We start from the raw sequence: 21,186 nt of genomic DNA, 5'->3' as shown, positions 1-21,186 counted from the left end.
CGAGTAATCCAATACCGTCACCACCCACTCCCAGCTCGCAAAAATCGAAACCAAGGAAAAAGGATCCCATTTTAAGAGCAGCTTGTCCGATACGAACGGCACAAATTTCGTACGAGTCGGACACATCCGTAATGCTGATTACTGACACAACAACAGCGCCAGCATCATCCGACCAACCGCAGGAAACGGTTGATGCATCGTCGAATGAAGATGTCCATCATTCGATTGCGTTCGTACCGATAATGGAGGACACCAGTAGTCAGCAACCGTCACAACAAGAGCAAGAAAATACTCCACTAAGTGAAGAGTTCGCACCGACAGCTAGTTCCACCCAGAATCAGGTACCGAACTACAGACGACGGTCATCACAGGGTACTGTTACCCAATCGCAACCTCTTCCCACGCAAGATCCTTTACGTCTGACCAACAGCACTACAACCGTACCTCCGTTTCATGCGATCGTACCGGCAGAATCTACACGTCTCATCCAATCGCAACCTACCAACACACAAGATCCTTTACAATTGACCAGCACCACAACAACCATACAACCTTTCCAAGCGATCGTACCGGTTGAGGCGGTTCCCATACATCCCACCCAATCACTATCTCAGCCAAGCTCCATCATACCACCGTTCCAGCAGATCACCTCAACTCCCGAAGTTCCTGCGATGGCAACAATTCCTCCTACGTCCATTTTAACCCTGTCCAGCACTGTCAAACAGGAAGCGGTCAACGAATTGCCAGCCGACACGTCCTGCTATGAGGATGAGGTTGAGTTTGTACCAATTTCGGAAAATCCGATCATTCTCACCGATACGCTATCGAGCGGTAATGAGTTTACCTTTTCCGAACCCAACAAATCGATTGATGCGATAAATGCACGCGTAATAGACATATTGGCCCGGAACGAGCCGACCGAGGATGAGAACTATCTATCCTGCACCGAACCTACCACATCCACCACCAGCTCGCTGAAGGGTAGGTACGGCCAGAAAAACGATCGCGGGAGTTAACGTTTCGTTTTGGAAAAAACTAACTTTTTTTTTTCTTTTCGTATTTTTTCTTTTTTTTTGTGCGATTAAAGACAATCAGTAAAGGTGGAAGTGGATGCAGAACCTTCTATTAGTCCACCCCGGATCGGACCTTATATTAGCTTCGAGGCACCGAGAAGGACGCACCAACGGCAAGCATTTGCAGCTGCTATCTCGCTAGGCTCAACCACCGGCACACCGTGCACTGGTCCGGTAAAAAAACACATGATATTTCTTCACCGTTTTCACATCCAATCCGTACGCTACTCGGTCATTCCCACCAGATGGCCCGACTGTGGTGTGTTTCAATCGAATCCACTCACCGTATACATTAATCCAGCGAGTGCCGGTTTATTTTCGGTTCCGGTGCGTGATCAGCAAGCGTGCCTACTGCTGCTGGGAATGTCCACCGGTGGTAAGGGTACGGAAGCATTACTGGCAGCACTAGCGCACGTGAGAAAGTTTCGCTATGGATCGAAAGAATTGGCGCGCGAATATTACCGGCTTTCCATAACGGAGAAGGTGTTGCAGCATTTTTTCGATACCATTCCACGCTATCCACAGTGCGGTGGGTTGGTAATGTTTCCGAGACACAAATCAAGCCTACCGGCGGATGGTGATGAGGTGTGGCTGGAGCAGTTTAACTACTATGCCCATTTAAAACCAACCGCTGAGGAAACGAGCGAAGGATGCGAAACAACAGATGGGGAAAGTTTAGCGAACTTGCTGATGCCCGGTATCGGACGTAGGATGAAAGATTTGAAAGAGAAGCTGTTGCCAATGTGATGTGCCATAGTGGACTAATTAAGGCTTAAAAATAATTATTTGTTTGCTAACTGAGATTGTAAAATTGAAAATATTAATGCATATGTTGTTTTAAATTATTACGTACACTACATATTTGTTAATATTATTATTTAAGGATGGGTTTAAGGGCAGCAAATGACTCCGAAATTAAGATGGATTGATAGCGCTGATGCCTGGTGGCGAGCACCAGTGAGTTTACGATAAAGACAAAGATTGCCGGTAGTGGTGAGAACTCCGAAGTGGATTAATGAATCCACTCCAACATATAAATACCGGACAAACTTCGGATTAATGCGGAGTTTGCTCGGAATTAACTCGGAGTAATTACTATGAAGTATTCTTCGATATTAACGCTAGATTCTATTCCGGAGTGCACTGCAGAATCAATTGCAGGTTACTCTGGATTACTCTGGAGTCAATATGACATGACGCCTTCCACTAGGTGATGTTGAAGAGTAGGCAGGAAAGTTTGTCACCTTGTCTCATTCCCCTGTGAGATTCAAATGATTCAGATATCGAGATGAATTTCCATTCCTCACCAGCACTGATGTGCCATTAGGAAGCGAATTCAGTGTGCTCCTCTCTTGTCTTGTTCTCTTCTCAGCGGGTCGCTTCAAAAACGTGTCGATTTAAGCGGTATAAAACTGCTGTACAATTCATCGAGTGGTTTTGTGTGCCTAAATTCGTCAAAAAGCACATCCGCATTCGGACTTTTAGCTCTCTAATTTGCAAAGCTGACGAATGCCTTGTAGTCGCGATGTAGAGAAAGATCCTCAGAAAGATTGTTGAGCCAGTCATGTTCAGGCTCTTCACATGGACAGAGGAGGCGTAGTAGGCCAAGTTTGGCTTGGACCCATGGCGTTGCTGCGTTCGTCAAAATGGCTGGATTAAAGGACTAGGAGAAGAGGAGTATGGTAACAGATAGGGATTGCGAACCGTTTGTAGCGCCCTAATAAGAAGGTAAGCAACTAAGGTGGGTATGGAAAATTTATTTAAAAAAAAAAATCCTATAATCGGGGTCCAGCATTAACAACCACTTTTACAACAATAAATTCCGAAATCCGGATTGAAGTTTGCACAGGGATAGAGAGAGAGAATGGAAACCGCGATATGTTTAACAAGCCGGTCTTAACTGTCCCGCGGCCTCACTAATTAGGTCAATAAAAGTATATTGCTTTCAACGAGTATGCTGTCCTTGTAACAGTAATGTCCAAAAACTTAAAAGAATTCTCTATCGTTCTTTAGCTTTTTTTTGCAGGGCAAATGCCAACATCAATATCCGAAATAGGGGTTTTAAGGGGGTTTTTTTTACACGTACTTTATGGTTGCATCTCCGTGGTGGTTTTCACTAGGTTTTTTAAACATATACATATACTACCGATAAGGAGCTCAAAAACGGGGGAAGCTTATCACGAACAACGGAGTACTGTCCCCATGGCTAAAGAGAGTTAAGAGTTTGTTGAATGTTTTGCCGTTTTATGCTTTTGCACTCTTAAACGCGTCCGTTGACTACTTGGCGCCGAAATCTTTTACACGTTATACATATCTAATAACTTAATCATCCCTTACATAAATCACATCGAAAAGAAGCGCACGACCAGAAGAGAACATAAACTGCTGTGGGAAAAGAAAATGGGCAATGGGTTTATGATTTTTTGTTTTGTTCTGCTAGTTTAAAAGGGAGTTTGAAGACTCTCTCTCTCTCTCTCTCTCTCTCTCTCTCTCTCTCTCTCTCGTGCGCTTGACTGGTGGTTAGAGGTCATTCAAGGCACGCATATTTGCCTTTCGCCAAGAGCTTAGCTGCAACACATACCTGGACTGCTGTTTTTTTCTGGGGCTGATAATGCAATCCGGTTTTTACTTCTCTATTTAACTAACCACACATCCTTCCACCTTGGAGAGAATCGTTCTACGGAGCGAAAAGATACGCTTAATACAGTGCTACGTACTTACATTATTCCTTCCTTCCTAACGTATCGCTTCTACTGCCTAACGTCATCTTGACTAACAATTCCTTTTCCCCCCCTTTCTACTAGGATACGTTCCCGTTCGCTCTTACTAATAGTCCAATGCCCACTCATTTTCCTGCAGGAACGCATCGACAACCTCCTTCATCGAGTAGTTCGATATCAGCTGATCTTGGGTAAGCTTCACGCGCGTCACCGGATCAAAATGGCCAACCCGCTGCAGATGTTCTTCAATGTCCTTCCTCTCGTACGTCATACCGGACGGTGTGATTACGGGATCTACAAGCAGCTCGAAGCTGATCTTGCCGCAGAGGTAATCAGGTACTTCTCGTTTCTAAAAGCGATAGGTTTTTTTTTCAATTAATAGGACAATCAACCATTTAAGGGTCACCCTTTTCTCTACTTACCCGTCTCCTGTCGTCTACCTTAGCAAACAGATTGTTTAATTCAGTCATATGGTTTTCCTGTTGCAACGAACAAACCGAGAGCAAACATTATAGAGGGAAATGGATATTAAGAGTAACAGGACTTGCGTGACCACTTACGCCTTCCCGCTCGATTTCGATAGCTTTTTCCTTGAGCGTTTCCTCATTGATCGTATCATCCAGCTTCAGCTTTGCTAGACGATTTTCCATATCTTCCGTGATAAGTCTAGCGGGGTGAAAGAAGAAAAATTAATTTCATTTCGACCATTCGTCCACACCCAACAAAGCGCTAACTACCTATTGAGATAAGTTTGTAGTTCAATCTCTTGACAAATGCGCTTCTCCTCCTGTATATTCCAGCGCTTCTTTCGGGCCAACCGTAGCTGCGATGCAATGTCGTCCCCAAAGTTAAGCTTCTGCTCCTTGGCCAGATCGTGAGCGCGCTGCAAATGTTTGATCGCTTCATCGAACGATTCGAGCTCCATCAGGCTTAGGCCTAGAAAGAAGTGTCCCTTCACCAGGTTCGGATCCATGTCGAGTGCCCGCCGGCAGTCACTGCACGCCGTCTCCCAGCGCTTCATTTTGATGTGACAGAGGGCGCGGTTGGTGAAGTAGGTGGCATTCGTGGAGTTTTTGATCTGGGGGTAAATAAAGAAAATAGAGAGAATGAAAGGATTTTATTGCAAGACAGAATAGGTTGAATTTTCTTATGATATTATGATACAAGGAAAGACTAATGAATCATAATTTTAATGGGAGATTTTGGTTCAATGACCAACATACGCCATCCTAATGACAAATAGAAAATTTATTTGAGGATCCAGGACACTGTTAGACGTTAGATCCCTAATATATGCATTAAATATATATAAACAAGCTTCAATAAAAAAAGCTACATAAATAAGTAAAACAATCTGCAGCATACAAAGGTGGAAATGATTTTGAGACCCTTTCATGGAGACCCCTGTATATCTCCATCATGCGGACTTGGGACCGAGCGAAGGGAACTCTCCAGGCAGCAATCTGGATCCCATCCATCCAATCCGCCAGTATGAACAACACCCAATTCGTTTTGGGTTTCAGTTCGGAGCCCCTTTTCGAGGTGGGGGACTGACATGATTCATTTAATGTTATTCGAATCCCACGGTTAGGAAGAATTCTAAAACAATAGAGCAAAACCTTCCCCCGAACGGCCTTATGGTACTTAGTTGATGCCTTAGTCAGAATCATCTTACTGTCGTCTTCTTGGCTTAACGGTCTGGTAAGGCCACGCAGCCATTTTTTAATGGCTGATTAGACTTGCTGTTAGTCGGTCCTCACTATGGGAATTGACCCCCGGTCCTGACGTGTGAAGACCTGCGCCGTTTTCGTCTTGCTACCAGGCCATTTAGCACCTGATTGTTCAGCTCTACGATAGTGTCAGTTTTAACTGATATTCTGCTTTCCAACCGACCTCTATAAATCTGAGGCAATTAGATACTTTATCTTTGTCGTATTGATCCTCAATTTTCACAAGTCTGTCCTCGTCAAAATAACCTACCTCGTCTCTGTATGAGTTCCTTTCATGCATACACATTATTTTTGCATGTGCTAAACTCGTTTTTGGATGCTAATGAATCAATAGACAATCTTCGCATAAGATACGATAGTTAAAGATCGATTTTAAATCAACTATTTCAATTTCGCTGCGATTATATGACCCATCTTACCTCACAAGAATAAGGAAACTGATGGTGTTCTTTAGAACAAACTTTAGGGAGCATAATTGGTAAGAGGACCGGATGATAGCGTTCGTCATTGATTTGAAAAACGATACCTTCGCATAGCGCAACATTGCACGTGTGCCCTTTCCAAGCGTCACGTGCGACGTTCGCAGCGAGCTCTCCTGGAACATACGTTGGTCACATTGGCGTAGGTCAAAACTTACGCCGGTGTGGACTCAGGTGTGCCACACACACACACAACTGTTCGAATTGCATTAATGTACATTACCCGACTGTACGGACATACGGCAAGCCTTTTTCGCCGTCATCCCTTTTGATGTCATTGCCTTTTCTTTTATCGTTCAACCACTTTTGAACGCACTAGCACCGGAATGGGACAAAGACGACAGGAAAAGTTATTGTTGTAAAATAAAAAAAAAACCCGCTTCCATTCGATTATTGCACTACAATCAAAGCAAAAGTTATCATTTTACCACCTTAAGGGTGGCCTAAGACGGGTGCGAGCCGGTAGTCGAACGACTATTCAATCCAATTAGCAAGCAAACATGTCTGGATCGTTGGAGAAAGCGGTCCCGTCCTGGCAAAGCTTACGGCCTTGCTACGCTTTTTTAATGTTCCATTCATAAATCGTCACAGGAAAATAACGTCAGAGCAAGGTTCGCATGACGGCATTCTGGTACAATCTGGTACGACAAAGGTACGCAAAGACCGAGGTGGGATTATTGTGTTAAATATAACACATCGCCACAAGCAGTAAGGCAATGTTTACGTTCGAAGGCAGCCCCAAATATTGATGGTTATACCGTGTAGCGAGCAATATTATTCTAATCAGAATAATAACGATTTGGAAGGATATTCCAAAAGTAATTTAATCTAGCGCTAGTTAGCTAACGGTCCCCATTCTCAGGCATCCTATCGTCAGGCCCAACTCGAGTTGGTCTATCAAATGCCTCAATCAACAATTAACCCTGCAGCAATAAAATGTATCGCTTCTACCGGTTTTCTATGACGCGTTCGATCTCACAGCTATTAGGTGGTTGAGCAAAATATTTTTCTGAATAAAATTTAGGTGTTTTACGAGTTCTTTAATCGCTTTTCCAATATGATATGGACCAAATGGTCGCTTACAGAAGCTCACAAATACTAGCGCTGGGATCTTGGCAACACTTTCTTGAGTGTTTCTTTTGCCGGAACAAGTTTGCTATACGGCACGCAAGAAAGCCATTGTAGAACGGTTTGTTTGGTATGATACCCCGTCTGGCTTGTACCGATAGCGATCCGAGTTCTGTGTCTCCATCTCATTGGCCACAAAATCATGTAACAAGGCACCGATATCGCTCACCAAAGACCGTTTTCTGTGGTATAGTCATCTTATTCTTTTTGGCTTAACGACCTTCTAGGTCATGTAGGCCATCTAATGGCTTATCGGACTTACTGATTATCACTGAACTACCCTAGGTAAGCCATCCTGATCTAAAACAATACTATTTTTTCCCGTTACAACGGCCTGACCGTGTTGCTGAATTTTTGAGTTTTTGGCAATATTGTTAAATAATAGTGGTCTGTCCACTGGTAATGAAATTATGTTTTTAAAAATCTTCTACATACCCTCTACTTCTGTCCCAAGTTCTGATACCCAATATGATACAAAATCGAACTAAAAAAACCTCCTCCTCCCATGAGCATCGTCATGGAGCGGTGGGACATGGATAAAAAAGCACAATCTTATCGATAAAACGATAACCTTGAAATGGGTTGAGAGCCCACCCGGGTTTCGTACGCGGCCGGGAGCCAGACACGGGACTATCCCTACAAAAAAATTATTCTTCCGGGGCCGCCATCAGGAACGCACGCCATGCTGCCTCATGCCAACACGGCTAGGATAACAATCAGGTTTCGTGCCTGAAATCGTATCGCTGCACCATTATTGCTGGTTGAAAGGCACAACAAACGTTATCAGTTAAAAAATAAAACGAAAACAATGCCAAACTGTTTCCGATGGACAGATTATTGACATCAGAGTGCGATGGGAACTCCAGCAAGGTGCGCAGCAAAGGCAGACATGATTAAAAAGTAGGCCCAACATGTCCCGCTCCAGGTGCATAATGATTTGAGCTAACTATTGACACACTGCAGAAGATGGAAAGACCGAAGAACAGTTGCATCACAGCAGAAGCAGATGATAATGATGATGATGATGATGATGGTGCAATACTTACGATCGCTTTTGTGTAGAGATTGACCGCATCGTCATACTTTCGTGCGGAGAACAACCGATTGCCTTGGTCCTTCAGCTCCACGTCCGACAGATTGGCCGTTGTGTACATATGTTTGCTCATGGTTTGCTCGGTCGGGGGGTTTTTGTTTGGTGTGGAGTAGATTTCTTTTTTATCTCGAGCTAGCTAGTACAACGAGCACCCCGAAGGAGCGATGGAACTTTTGCTCTTCTAGCAGCTCCACACCATCAATGCAGGAACACACGCACAAATTTGCTTTCACAGCAGCACGAAACACACGAATTTAGAAACCGTGCACATTCCAAGCTGCACCACCTGAGCAAACGAAGCGGGGAAGGGCCTAAATTGTTTTGATTGACACCACACAGCGACCCACAAAAAAGAAACGGAACAATTTGGGGTGGTAGAAATTCAAATGCGAATGCACTCTCTCTTGCGCGCTTTTCTCACAAACGATCACTGCTAGTTGTGCACAAAACACACAAGATACTTCAGCAGCAAAGGGAAGGAATTAGTTTAATATTCCTTTATTCATATTTCACCCTCTTTCGAACCGATTTTTCTCGGAACACAACAACAACTGGAATGTTTCGCCAGATCTTTTTCTCTTTTTTTTCTCGAGGTATTTTCTTTATGCGCTGCTAGATGACTGCTGTCAATTGGGGCTGTTTGTCATGCACGTTTATGGTAGCGGGTTCAAATCGACTATTATGCGATTTCAAACACAGGGTGTAGTTAAAGCGATTCTACCGTTATCGGACGAGCAGTGGAATGGTGCCAATGGTTTTATGCTAAGTTCGATGAAATTGAATATGGTGAATTGATTTAAAAGTTAATTACTTCTTCACCAGTATCATTGCCAACCTATATTCTTATTTAACGATACAAAAGGATGGTATAAAATCAGTTAAATATCCTAATTGCTTCTTCCTTATCAAGAACATGAAAATCCATTACATGCGTCTTCCTACTTACGCAGAAAAGTGCTGTCGTCGAGGCTGTAGGAACAGTGAAGAAAAACCACCAAAACATATGGTAGAACGATCCCTACCCGTTGTAGCATTTAGATAAGAGATACAAGTGGACAATTTCTGATCGTCATAGATGATCAACCGAAACCGATTAATACGATTACCATCTGCGGTCTTAGCATTCTATATAGACTCAGAATTGTATTGTAGAAATTATAGAACCCCTACTTTAAGAGTGTTCCGGAGCTGAAAATCGAATTAAAAATTTGCTTCTTAGAAAATGAAGTCTATTAGTAGTTGAAGTCCCAATCCCAGGGACAAAGAGAACTCTCGGATAGAGAATTTCCTTGCTAAACGCGTCTGCTTGAAGACACTTAAGGCGACGAAAGCGCTAGAATAATGAAAATTCTTGGATGGTTAAGTCCTCGCACCATCTTAATAAGGCGTAATCTAACTTCGTACTTTGAAGATCGTAAAAAGTCTCCGATTGATTCACCTTTTTTCAAATGATATTTTATTACAGTGCCAATCCCGCCGCCATTCAACAAGCTTTCGCTGTCGCACCTTAAATTACGAAGGAATTCATATTACACACCATTGTTTGTTATCATTTCCTGTTTGTTTTGTTTTTGTAGTTTTACTGCAAACTGTAAACGGCGCATTGGGTCTATTGTTTTTTTTTATGTTGGCAATACAAATTCTTCTAGATACAGAGTAAAAACAGAGTAAAATACACAAAAGTATCTCATTTCACGGTGTTTGGGATAAATGAAGTTTGGAAATAATCGTTACATGAATTTGCCTATAATAAACTCCATCGACGCTATGGATCGCATTCTTGCATTTCCTTCTCTTCATGTCCAATACGAATCAATTGGCGTACTGCCTGTGTTTTTTTTTTAATCTTCCACCCTCCCGTACGATACAAACAGAAACACACACACATAGAGCTTACCCTATCTGCCTACAATCACTCGCGCCCTTCACGGCACCCCAACACTCATGGTACCTCCCCCTTTTCGTCCAACCATCGTATTTTGCTTACATACAAGACCGTAAACGAAAGCTTTAAAAAAGCATGGAAAAGGAAAATTTTCAAAAAAAAAACATATATTCTTCCCTCAGTAAAAGAAGTGTGTGTAACGCACAAATTATTGGACGCAAAAGAAACAGTGATAGTGCTTAAATCGCGTAGGACAATTAAGGGAAATGTAAGATGGAAAGTTGGCGGATGACGATGGAAAGCTCCATGGGCTGGGTGAGCAATTCTTCCCATACCCTTCCACAGCTCACTGATGGCCGTGGGAGCCAATGTTGAGGTGATGTACCATCCGCTGTCCCCACCAGCGCTCCAGATCGAATGGTGTGAATCCGGACAATCGTGGCTCAGGTACGCTCTTGTAGAATACTGGCGCTTTCTGGCTCTTGTCGGTAGTTATCTACAGTGATGGATTGATACATAATCGTTTAGTAAATCACCTCCCATTTTCCATTTGTAGCACAGAAAGTGAAAGTATTCGACCGGCCAGGGGCTGACCTCATTTCACACTACTTACACTATTCCATGCCTCATTTATGTATCGAATGAGCTCGTCATGTTGCGAATGTTGGATCTGTTGTGCTGTTTGCGGTTGGTGCAATTGCTGCTGTTGTTGCTGCTGTGGATGATTCTGTTGCATAGGATGCATCGGGTGCATCATCGAACTGGATGCGGCCGACGACTGTGATGGTGGCGGTGGAGGCCCGTTACGGTCACCACCATTATTCATCATACCACCGGCTGTGGCCGATACCAGATTCTGCTGTGTTTGATAGGATGAGTGAGTCTGTTGATGCATGTCCCTGCTGCTGGACATTCCGCCCGGTCTTCGCATCACCCCCGGTGACATGGACATCGGTCCTTGCCGTCTGTGGTGGATAGCAAGACATTTTTGTTAATTATCAATCGTAAACAAATCGACAAAACGGAAAAGGAAAATACACAAACAAGCCCAAACAACGTACGGGCGCAAGGTCATATAAACACACACAATGTACATCCGCACACAGGCACATACACGCGATCTCCATCATATGGAAGGTTTTGTTCGAAACAAGAAACGATTTTCTGCACTCATTGTTTCACGATGCCAACGTATGCGGAAGTGCATTCCAGGGAACCGTTTTCGTTCGGCCATATCTATTTGCGTCTTGCTCAACCACCATAACAATGCGCGTCTACTCTACTCGCACTAATCGCACCATAACGACCCTTGGCGGCACACACTTACCCCATATTTCGATCCATTGCTTTGCTCGATTCTCGGCGAAGAACCACTATCAGCAGAACCAGCAAGGATGTTTCACTTTTTATCAAGACGCTGACTAACAAAGTACCTCCGAGTGGGTGATACCCAAACACGAAAGTGGCTTTCCTTCCCTTCTACTCGAAACGACACTCCGCAATCCACCGTTGCACTGAAGAGTGTTGGCGATACGATGACGATGCGATGGGGATGAATATATGGGGGCTCCTACTGCTGCTGGTGTTGCTTACTAACTTGATACGGGAACGACGGAACGTTTGTTTGTGTTTGGAATACGGGGAAAAGAACGGAATGCAAAGCGAGATGCGGGCGATGTCCAGCACACCGCTAGGTACCCAGGTTGCCTTCCGAAACGGGGGAATTTGCTGTTTTGTCTAGGATTTCTACCTGTTTTTCGCCCTTTTTTACTTTCGAGGGTAAAACAGAAAACGAAAATAAAATTTCACCTCTTTTCTCTTTTATTTCTTTGTTTTGACAGCAGACGGGGTTAGTCGAGCAGTTCCACGGCATTCGAGCACGATCCAGTCCGACAGGCGTTTTTTTTTGCTTTTTCGAGCAAACGAATGCCACAGTATAAATATATATTTTCCGACACCTTTTTTTGTGGATGCTCAGAAAAGATTGTTAAAATTTTTATATTAGCTCTAAAGGAAGTGTATATTGTACGCCTTGCATGTGACCATGGAAAACATTTACTTTTTAGAATTAATCCTCGATAAGACGTTGATGAGATCTACAGTTATATGATTCTTTTTGACTCAATCTTGTTTAAAATGTGCACGATGTATTAAAAACCTCACCAGACGGTGTACAATGATCAAGTTGACGTTCTAATGAAAGATCCATTCACGATTTACCAATAAAAAGTATAAAAATCAACGATTCTAAAAAAAATCTTTTTTCGTAATCAAAAGGCCCTTTACATTCAAATGTAGACACTTTTGGTTCTTTGGGCTGTCAAACGTTGACATTTCGGTGCATTCAAATCCTGTTTTAAAACAACGCCAATTTCAGGAAAGACTTTCATTCCCTCCTTCAAGCGCGGAAGCCCCGGCGCGGTGAAATAGTGTTACGGTGCTATTACATTAACTACTGATGGTAAATGTGTTAAGAAAAGTGTAGAATATATATCATTCTCAACGTAGAAAGCAATTTCTCGAACAATTGAACCATTCGAAACATTCGCTAAGCGGCCGGACGCTTTGACAGGTTGAGACAAAGTTTTTTCTCCCGGCACGCGCTCTTTCGCACTGTCGGCGTCATCGCGCGTACCTAAGTGCTGCTGTTGTGTTTGTCCATTCAGGCCAGAGCAAATTGTTCTCATTCGCACACTAGTTCTCTTGCAGGTAAGTTAGCGCGCAAGTGGCTGGTCGGTTTGGTTAGGGCAAAGCACTCTAGATTCTAGCAGGAAAAAGCCGCTCTTCGATACTGCCGGGTGTAGGTTGTTGCAAGATCACCGTCATCATCAGGGACAAAACGTTGTAAACCCGTGTCTTTTTGTGGTGAAACAAACAAAAATCTGTATCCTTTTTTATGCGTGCCTCCAGCCATAATAATTGTGTTCTGTTTTTAAGCTTCATACTCGTAAAGTTCATCAATTCTTTTACCCTACAGGTGCGTGCATGTGCATGATATTATCCGCGTAGAGTTTGCCAAAGCAAGAGAACCGAGAAGTAGCAATTTACAGTGTGTGTGTGTTTGTGTTTCGTCCCACAACTCTCTGGCTGGGGACAACCCCGACCGCGCAACATCTACGCTACAAAGTGCCGCCGTTTCGTACGCGTCGAACCCAAAGCTTACTTCACCGGAACAGGAAGAAAATTGCCGGATCTGCTGCTTGGAAGAAACGCAGCAACCATGACGGACATTCGGGTACGTAAAGAAGACGGTTCCATTTATATTAGCTGAACAATTTTCAACAGTTCCGTATAGTGTGTCGTGTAAGGGGTTTGCCGGCAAAATGCTTCTTGCACTTTAGTCTGCAACTTGTAGGAGCTTGATTAATTTGATGATTTTTTCTCCTTGCTTGAGACGTAAAAGCTCCGTGTAATTCCCGTTCAAAGTGTCTTAATTTTTAGTTACGGTTTCCTACATTACCTTATAATATTCCCTCAGCATAGGAAATTCGCAAAACACAACAAAAGAATCGCGAGCATTTGTTGTGCCCTTGCGGCGAAGGGCTACGATTCGGTTTTGCGGTGGAATTTGCCTTAGCCGCCATTTTTGTGTTTGACGCTGTCTGTCGGTGCATGTTGCTGTCCTGTTCTGGCACGCCGCACAGCGAATGAAGTGCGAGCGAGATAGCAGGCGGTGCCGGTGCAAAAACATCTACAAAACAGCTTCCCACAGCAAACGAATGCTTTGATGAGAGGCGGCTTCATGAGCTGAAGTTGTACAGTGGCAATTAGAGCATCGTAAAGCGAATGGAAATTCGAATCTTCGAATCTCAATCCTTGTTTCATCATCCGCTTGGTGTTGAGCCGGGGGTGTGGTGGTGGCTTAAACTAGAAATTATTTTCAATCATTCTACATACTCATATAACATTTTATTTCAATCAGATTCCTCCGTAAACCCTCTAGTTTCTATAGATTCTCCAAATCAAATTTTATGAGATGTACTTTCCATCGAACGACGTATTTCAGTCGTCCTAACCGCATCCTTGAAGAATTCCAATCCCAATCGGATCGAATCCTTCTATTAGGATCCAATCTGGTTCGAATCATCCTAGGGATTGAATCTACCGCCAAGTACTTTTTTCTCTTACTGCACAATTTTCCGCAACCTTAACGCACTTAACTTAATTTTTCATTTTAGGCAATGTTTAACAAACAGCAGAATGGCGCGGCTGCAACATCGAGCCCGAAAATCGGTGGTAAATCGATCGAAAAGATTTACCAGAAAAAATCGCAACTGGAACATATCCTGCTCCGACCGGACACGTACATCGGTTCGATCGAGATGGTAAAGGAACCGATGTGGGTGTTCGACAAGGAAACGAAAAAGATGGTCCAGCGTGAAATTACGTACGTTCCCGGACTGTACAAAATCTTCGACGAGATTCTGGTAAATGCGGCCGATAACAAGCAGCGCGATCCGAAGATGAGCACCATCAAGATCGAGATCAATCAGGAAACGAACACGATCTCGGTGTGGAACGATGGCCACGGCATACCGGTGGTAATGCACAAGGAGGAAAAGATGTACGTACCGACGATGATCTTTGGCCATCTGCTAACTTCCTCCAACTACAACGACGAGGAGGAAAAGGTAACCGGTGGCCGTAACGGGTACGGTGCGAAGCTGTGCAACATCTTCAGCACCAAGTTTACGGTCGAGACCGCGTCGAAGCAGTACAAGAAGTGTTTCAAACAGAGCTGGGGCGATAACATGTCGAAGGCGACGGAGCCGAAAATTAAGGAAGATTTTTTCGGCGATGATTACACGAAGATTACTTTCTCGCCGGACCTGACCAAGTTTAAGATGGAAAAGCTGGATGATGATGTTGTTGGGCTGCTGTCGCGCCGTGCTTACGATGTGGCTGCGTCGACGCGTGGCGTAACGGTCTTTTTGAATGGTCAGCGTGTGCCGATTAAGACGTTCAAGGATTATGTCGATCTGTTCCTGAAGGATAGCACCGATGAGCTGGGCGGACAGGTGAAGATATGCTACGAAGCGGTGAATGATCGGTGGGAGGTGGCAGTTGCCATTTCCGAGCGTGGCTTCCAGCAGGTATCGTTCGTTAACTCGATCGCCACGACGAAGGGTGGCCGGCACGTGGACTATGTGGCGGATATGGTCGTGAAGCAGCTAATTGAGGTGTTGAAGAAGAAGAATAAGGGTGGCGTTACGATTAAACCGTTCCAGGTGAAGAATCACATGTGGGTGTTCATTAACTGTCTGATCGTAAACCCAACGTTCGACTCGCAAACCAAGGAAAACATGACACTGCAGGCGAAAAGCTTCGGTTCGAAATGTACCCTGTCGGAGAAGTTTATTGGAGCGGTGTCGAAGAGTGGTATCGTCGAGTCGGTGTTGCAGTGGGCCAAGTTTAAGGCGCAAACTGATCTTGCCAAAACATCCGGTTCGAAGAAATCGAAGATCAAGGGTATCCCGAAGCTGGAGGATGCGAACGATGCCGGTACGCGCAATTCGCTCAACTGTACACTCATCCTTACTGAGGGAGATTCCGCAAAAACGTTGGCCGTTTCCGGGTTGGGAGTGGTAGGTCGCGACACGTACGGAGTGTTTCCGTTGCGTGGTAAGCTGCTGAATGTGCGTGAAGCAACGCACAAACAGATTCTGGAGAATGCTGAAATTAACAATCTGATCAAGATTTTGGGTCTCCAGTACAAGAAAAAGTATCTCACGATGGAGGACCTAAAGACGCTCCGGTACGGCAAGCTGATGATAATGACCGATCAAGATCAGGACGGGTCCCACATTAAAGGATTGCTGATCAACTTCATCCACACCAACTGGCCGGAACTATTGCGGCTCCCATTTCTCGAGGAGTTTATAACGCCCATCGTAAAGGCTACGAAAAAGAATGGCGAAGAGCTGTCATTTTTCTCGCTGCCCGAGTTTGAAGAGTGGAAGGCCGACACACCAAACTCCCACACGTACAACATCAAGTACTACAAGGGTTTGGGTACGTCCACCTCGAAGGAGGCGAAAGAATATTTCCAAAATATGGAACGCCACCGGATACTGTTTCAGTACGAAAGCACCGTTGACGATGAGGCGATCCTGCTCGCCTTCTCGAAGAAAGCGATCGAACAGCGTAAGGATTGGCTAACGGCACACATGGAAGAGTGCCGACATCGGAAGCAGGTCGGATTGCAAGAGCGCTATCTGTACACGAAAACGACGCGCGAAATTACGTACAAAGATTTTGTCAACCTTGAGCTGGTACTGTTCTCCAACTCGGACAATATCCGGTCGATTCCTTGCATGTTGGATGGGTTAAAGCCGGGTCAGCGCAAGGTCATGTTTACATGCTTCAAGCGTGACGATAAGCGTGAGGTAAAGGTGGCTCAGCTGGCAGGTTCGGTGGCGGAAAAGTCCGCCTACCATCATGGTGAGCAGTCACTGTGCTCCACCATTATTAATTTGGCGCAGAACTATGTCGGGAGCAACAACATCAATTTGCTGTACCCGGGTGGTCAGTTCGGTACGCGCCTGACCGGTGGTAAGGATAGCGCCAGCCCGAGGTACATCTTTACGATGATGTCAGTGCTGACGCGTCACATCTTTCATCCGCTCGATGATCCACTGTTGGAATATCAGTACGAGGATAATCAGCGCATCGAACCGGTATGGTATCTGCCAATTATACCGATGTTGCTGATCAACGGTGCGGAAGGTATCGGTACGGGGTGGTCTACCAAAATCCCGAATCACAATCCACGCGACGTTATTGCCAACATTCGGCGCATGTTGAATGGGCAGGAACCGAAACTTTTGACACCGTGGTACAAGAATTTCCAAGGCGTCATTGAGTCGGTCGGTGCCCAACGCTACATTACTGCCGGTAACGTTGGACTGTTGGATAATCAGAAAATTGAAATATCTGAACTTCCGATCGGTACTTGGACGCAAACTTACAAGGAGAATGTGCTGGAGGTGTTGCTGCATGGATCGGATAAGGTAAAACCGGTCATCTCCGAGTATCGCGAGTACAACACCGACACAACGGTGCGGTTCGTCATCTCCTTCCTGCCGGGCGAGTACGAAAAGCTGTACGCGGAGGAAGGTGGTTTCCATCGGGTGTTTAAGCTTACCAGTTCGATCTCAACCTCCTCAATGCACGCGTTCGACGATAAGAGCTATCTGCGCCGGTACACGCACGCGAATGACATTTTTGCCGAATTTTACACGATTCGGCTCGACTACTACGGTAAGCGGCGCACCTATCTGCTCGGAATGTTGCAGGCCGAGGCGGACAGTTTGTCCGATAAGGCTCGCTTCATTATGGAGAAGTGTAGTGGCACGCTGGTGGTGGAGAACAAGAAGCGCAAACAGCTGATTGACGAGCTGATTAAGCGTGGCTATCGGGCTGATCCAATCCAGGAATGGAAGCGTCGCGTAAAGGCAAACGATGAGGATGGTGAGGAGGAGGAGGAAGCGGAAGGCGAAGAGGAGGAGGTGGAAGATGTGAAGCCGGGCAAATCGTCGGCCAAGGCTGCAAAGGGACCGATCGATCCGGAGAAAGCCTTCCAACGGCTAACCGATGTGAAGAAGTTCAACTATCTGCTCGGCATGTCCATGTGGATGCTGACCGAGGAGCGGAAGAACGAAATCCTCAAACAGCGCGATCAGAAGCTAAGCGAACTGAAGGCTCTGCAGGGGAAGACGCCCGAGTCACTGTGGAACGATGATTTGGACATGCTAGTTCGCAAGCTGGACGAAGTCGAGGAGAAGGAACGGCTCGATGCGATCAGCACGGAGAAAAAGATGAAGGGTGCGGCAAGCAAGGCTGGAACATCGGGACGGAAGGTAACGATGGGACGCAAAAGCGCCATCGACGACACGAAACCGAGCATGCACGCGGAAGCGGTCAAGTTCCGCATCTCGGAGGATATGGTGAAAAAGTTCGAAAAGGCAGCCTCGGTCAAGGTGAAGAAGGAGAAAAAGGAACCGGGCGAGAATGGGGAGGATGGTGGTGGAGAGGTGGACGAGTTTGATGCGCTGGTTGAGGGTGAGAAACCGAAACCGAAACCACGCGTCAAGAAAGAACCGAAGGAACCGAAAGCACCGAAAGTGCCACGGGTGAAAAAGGAAAAGGGATCGCCCGCCGAGAAAGGCAAACGTGGACGGGTAAGTTGCAAAAGTTTAGCAGATTGTGCCGGGCACACGTGATTTAAATTCTTTTTTTTTTGTTCTTCTTCCCTTGTTTTGGATAGAATAAGAAGGCTTTCTCGTCAGATGAAGACGATGCGTTTAAATCGGACCAGAGTGGCGATGATTTCGCTCCGCCGGTGAATGTTCCGATGCGCGAGAAAACTGGACGTCGTGCTGCCGCCGCAAAGGTAAGAGGATAAGCTGTTTGATTTTGATTATATTCACCGGCGAACGATTAATATTATTGGAGTGTTCTTGTGTCGAAGGCTGAATATATACGGCTACTTCCGTGAAGTATTTGATGCAGGGAAAACGACAACTCCGGTTGGACAAAATGTGCGACCGACCAACAGGGTTCTTGTTGTCCAAGAAGAGGCCTTGTTTTTCATAGATCTTGCCATTGAAGCGTTTTTACCAACCAAAAGACTTTATAATCTAAGGAATTCAAGCTAAATCTACCAAAATACTCCGTAGAAAAAGAATTCGCATTATCGTCGATTTGCCTACATAGTCATATGTCCTTTTCATGGCTGATGTTCGTATTTATTTATTTATATTCGAGTAAGACGGCTCACCGCCGTATTGCCGGCTGATTGTTCGTAGTTTTTTTTGCCTTTTTATCGGTTTAGGTCCCTTAAGGGACCTTGCGTCAGAAACTTCGTTTCTATCTGTGGATGGATTGAGATTACCTAGAGATTTTATCGTCAAATGTGTCTCATGGGCCTCATTAAAAGCTCCTAAAAAAATCCCATGACATTTGTTTGAAAACCGAAGCTTTACGGGTCAATGGAGGTTCAATCTCATGGACCAGAACTGCTAATATATCTGCTGATATGACACTAATCGTAACTTATGGCTTATCCTTTTCCTTTAACCCCAACAGAAGGTCAACTACTCTATAATGAACGATGGCGAAGATGATGACGATGACGATTTCAACCGCTCGGACAGCGAAATGTTCGACAACGATCCGGAGGGTCGCACGAACGCCGCCGCCGACAGTGACGTGGAGGAAGTGCCGGAACCGGCCCGATCCGCAGCGATTGATCTCGATGATAGCGATTCGACGCCGATGAAGAAACCGGGTCCGGTGAAAAAGCGTGTCCTTGGGCCGAAGGTGGCCGACACCAAGCCGGGTGGTGCTAAGCGGGGCCGAAAGGCTGCCGATAGTAGCAGCGAAGCGGAAAAACCAGTAAAGGTGAGTTGTGCATGATGTTTATAGAAAAAAATTTACAAAAACACTAATAACAATACGTTCCTTTCTTTTGTAAATTAGAAAACAAAAAAGAAGATCGTACAAAGCTCGGAGGATGAGAATTCTCCATCGATGGACGACGATGATTCAGACTACTAAACACAGGCGAGCGCGCGCTTTCTGAGAAACCGGATGGTCAGCAACAACCAAGGCGTAGAAACGTTCTTATCGATGTTAATTTAAAGCTCACCTTTACCAAGCCTAATGCAAGAAAGCACTACTTACTGCATGAAATAGGTCGAACTTTATGCTCGGCTGTAGTAGCTGTAGTAACAGCTTCACCATAGAGGGAAAAAAATATGTATTTGATTTACATCAATTTAGCGGTTAGCGATGGAGAAAGTATTAAAGCGGAAAGATGCTAGAATTGGCGTGTGTTTTGGTGTTTGTGTGCGTAATGTATGTCTCTTGGCAATGTAGTTCTATGTAGGAATGGGAGGGATATTCTGGGAAAAGGATGCGTCATGAGCGCACAATACTCTTTTACCGTCTTAATCCACACTTTTCTCTCTCTCTCTCTCTCTCTCTCTCTCTCTGTTAGTTGCATTAACACCACGAACACAACAACGCACAAACCCAGCCCGTTTTGAGCTATACTTGCCCTTCCTTTCAGAACAGCAACTTGGGAGCGATGTTACAGTGAAATAAATTGTAACAGCCCGAAACAAGGGACACCGACTCTCTGATCTGCAACAAAATTACATTAAATAAAGCATGAAAAACAGAAACAAACACGGAAATCAGATGAGAGGAAGACGCTCGAGCGTTAGGAATAGTAGTATTTTACTCTTAAACTTACAAAAAAAAATATACATATATTACCGTTTAAGCGGATAAGTACAATGTGTTAGGCACTAGGAGATTCACATTTACCTTTCCCACTGATTGGAAAGAGAGTTTATCACGAGGTACTTGGTCATCAACAGTGATCATCTTCGATCTTGTACCAACTGAACCTCTGTTAGAACAAACTGCAACACAAGAATTAAATTTAAGACAATATTTAAGCATTGTTCCACACACACACGCACATTCCTTGGGCGAACAACACACGTCCAAGGTAAGGTGTGTTTCCCGTACATAATTTTACCTGAGTGGATCCGATTCAATTACACGCAAAATACATTCATACTGTATATACTTTGTAACTGTCTATGAGTTCTTTTAATTGTGTTTTTTGGAATGAGAATTAAACGTTAAATTAATGTGTTAATTTAAGGGCTTGATGGTTGATGGTTGATCGTATCTAAGGCGAGAAGATCACTGTGACCGCTATAATCTGCGGAAGTCCACCAGGAACGTAGTGGAAATTTTGTAAATTTTCGCTGGATAGAATCCTGGCGCTCCAGAGATCGGAATAGCGAGAAGGAGAGCGATTTAAAGGGTATCGTGGATCATTTAGACCTTGCGTCAGACGCAGAATATTAGCCGGATTGTTTCTGGTGTGTAGGTGCTCCACCACAGAATTTCAATTTATTGTCCAGGCGCACTACAAGGTTCTTGCCACAACGTTAACGTTCGAAAGCTCCATCATTAAGATTGTAGGCATCACTCAGGATGTCACTCTTTCTGACAAAAGCAATACACTTGTTGCGAGTTATTAAAGCGCACCAGGCTCT

At 44.7% G+C, this 21,186-nt stretch overlaps 6 protein-coding genes across 6 annotated transcripts in view; 3 read left to right on the top strand and 3 right to left on the bottom strand.

Moving 5' to 3' along the window:
• The window catches only part of LOC126560423 (uncharacterized), a 3,459-nt gene extending 1,639 nt beyond the window's left edge, over positions 1-1,820 (top strand). Inside the window, exons 1-2 of the mRNA XM_050216383.1 lie at positions 1-985; positions 1,088-1,820. The exon at positions 1-985 is cut by the window's left edge and continues 1,639 nt beyond it. Of these exons, the coding sequence (XP_050072340.1) occupies positions 1-985; positions 1,088-1,820 (1,718 nt within the window). The remainder of the gene's footprint in view (positions 986-1,087) is intronic.
• The window catches only part of LOC126564400 (pre-mRNA-processing factor 17), a 375,930-nt gene that overhangs the window by 201,466 nt on the left and 153,278 nt on the right, over positions 1-21,186 (top strand). The window lies entirely within an intron of this gene.
• LOC126565285 (uncharacterized) overlaps positions 1-21,186 on the bottom strand; it is a 433,172-nt gene that overhangs the window by 378,032 nt on the left and 33,954 nt on the right. The window lies entirely within an intron of this gene.
• On the bottom strand, positions 3,897-8,296 carry LOC126565163 (E3 ubiquitin-protein ligase CHIP). The gene is made up of 5 exons (XM_050222311.1): positions 8,177-8,296; positions 4,531-4,871; positions 4,354-4,459; positions 4,216-4,272; positions 3,897-4,142 (listed from the first exon to the last, which is right to left on the bottom strand). The coding sequence occupies exons 1-5, from the start codon at positions 8,294-8,296 to the stop codon at positions 3,900-3,902; spliced, it is 867 nt and encodes a 288-aa protein (XP_050078268.1). The 3' UTR covers positions 3,897-3,899.
• LOC126565498 (MAPK regulated corepressor interacting protein 2) lies at positions 10,449-11,457 on the bottom strand. Its single transcript, XM_050222680.1, has 3 exons — positions 11,436-11,457; positions 10,722-11,073; positions 10,449-10,604 (listed from the first exon to the last, which is right to left on the bottom strand). The coding sequence occupies exons 1-3, from the start codon at positions 11,450-11,452 to the stop codon at positions 10,455-10,457; spliced, it is 519 nt and encodes a 172-aa protein (XP_050078637.1). The 5' UTR covers positions 11,453-11,457; the 3' UTR covers positions 10,449-10,454.
• LOC126560422 (DNA topoisomerase 2) lies at positions 13,177-19,666 on the top strand. The gene is made up of 5 exons (XM_050216382.1): positions 13,177-13,343; positions 14,287-18,288; positions 18,375-18,500; positions 19,196-19,510; positions 19,589-19,666. The coding sequence occupies exons 1-5, from the start codon at positions 13,329-13,331 to the stop codon at positions 19,664-19,666; spliced, it is 4,536 nt and encodes a 1,511-aa protein (XP_050072339.1). The 5' UTR covers positions 13,177-13,328.

Source organism: Anopheles maculipalpis, chromosome 3RL (genome assembly GCF_943734695.1).
Source record: "Anopheles maculipalpis chromosome 3RL, idAnoMacuDA_375_x, whole genome shotgun sequence".
Taxonomy (NCBI): Eukaryota; Metazoa; Arthropoda; class Insecta; order Diptera; family Culicidae; genus Anopheles; species Anopheles maculipalpis.
Note: the sequence above shows the minus strand (reverse complement) of the source record. Positions and strands in the feature narration are given on the sequence as shown.

Excerpts from the sequence above, each read along its gene's own strand:
- LOC126565163 (XM_050222311.1), bottom strand. The coding sequence starts at position 8,296 with ATGAGCAAACATATGTACACAACGGCCAATCTGTCGGACGTGGAGCTG. Across the intron at positions 4,872-8,176 it reads ATCTCTACACAAAAGCGATC|ATCAAAAACTCCACGAATGC; the intron begins GTAAGTATTGCA and ends ATTTACCCCCAG. Across the intron at positions 4,143-4,215 it reads AGGTAGACGACAGGAGACGG|AAACGAGAAGTACCTGATTA; the intron begins GTAAGTAGAGAA and ends TATCGCTTTTAG.
- LOC126565498 (XM_050222680.1), bottom strand. Across the intron at positions 10,605-10,721 it reads TAAATGAGGCATGGAATAGT|ATAACTACCGACAAGAGCCA; the intron begins GTAAGTAGTGTG and ends CCATCACTGTAG.
- LOC126560422 (XM_050216382.1), top strand. Across the intron at positions 18,501-19,195 it reads GTCGTGCTGCCGCCGCAAAG|AAGGTCAACTACTCTATAAT; the intron begins GTAAGAGGATAA and ends TAACCCCAACAG. Across the intron at positions 19,511-19,588 it reads AAGCGGAAAAACCAGTAAAG|AAAACAAAAAAGAAGATCGT; the intron begins GTGAGTTGTGCA and ends TTTGTAAATTAG.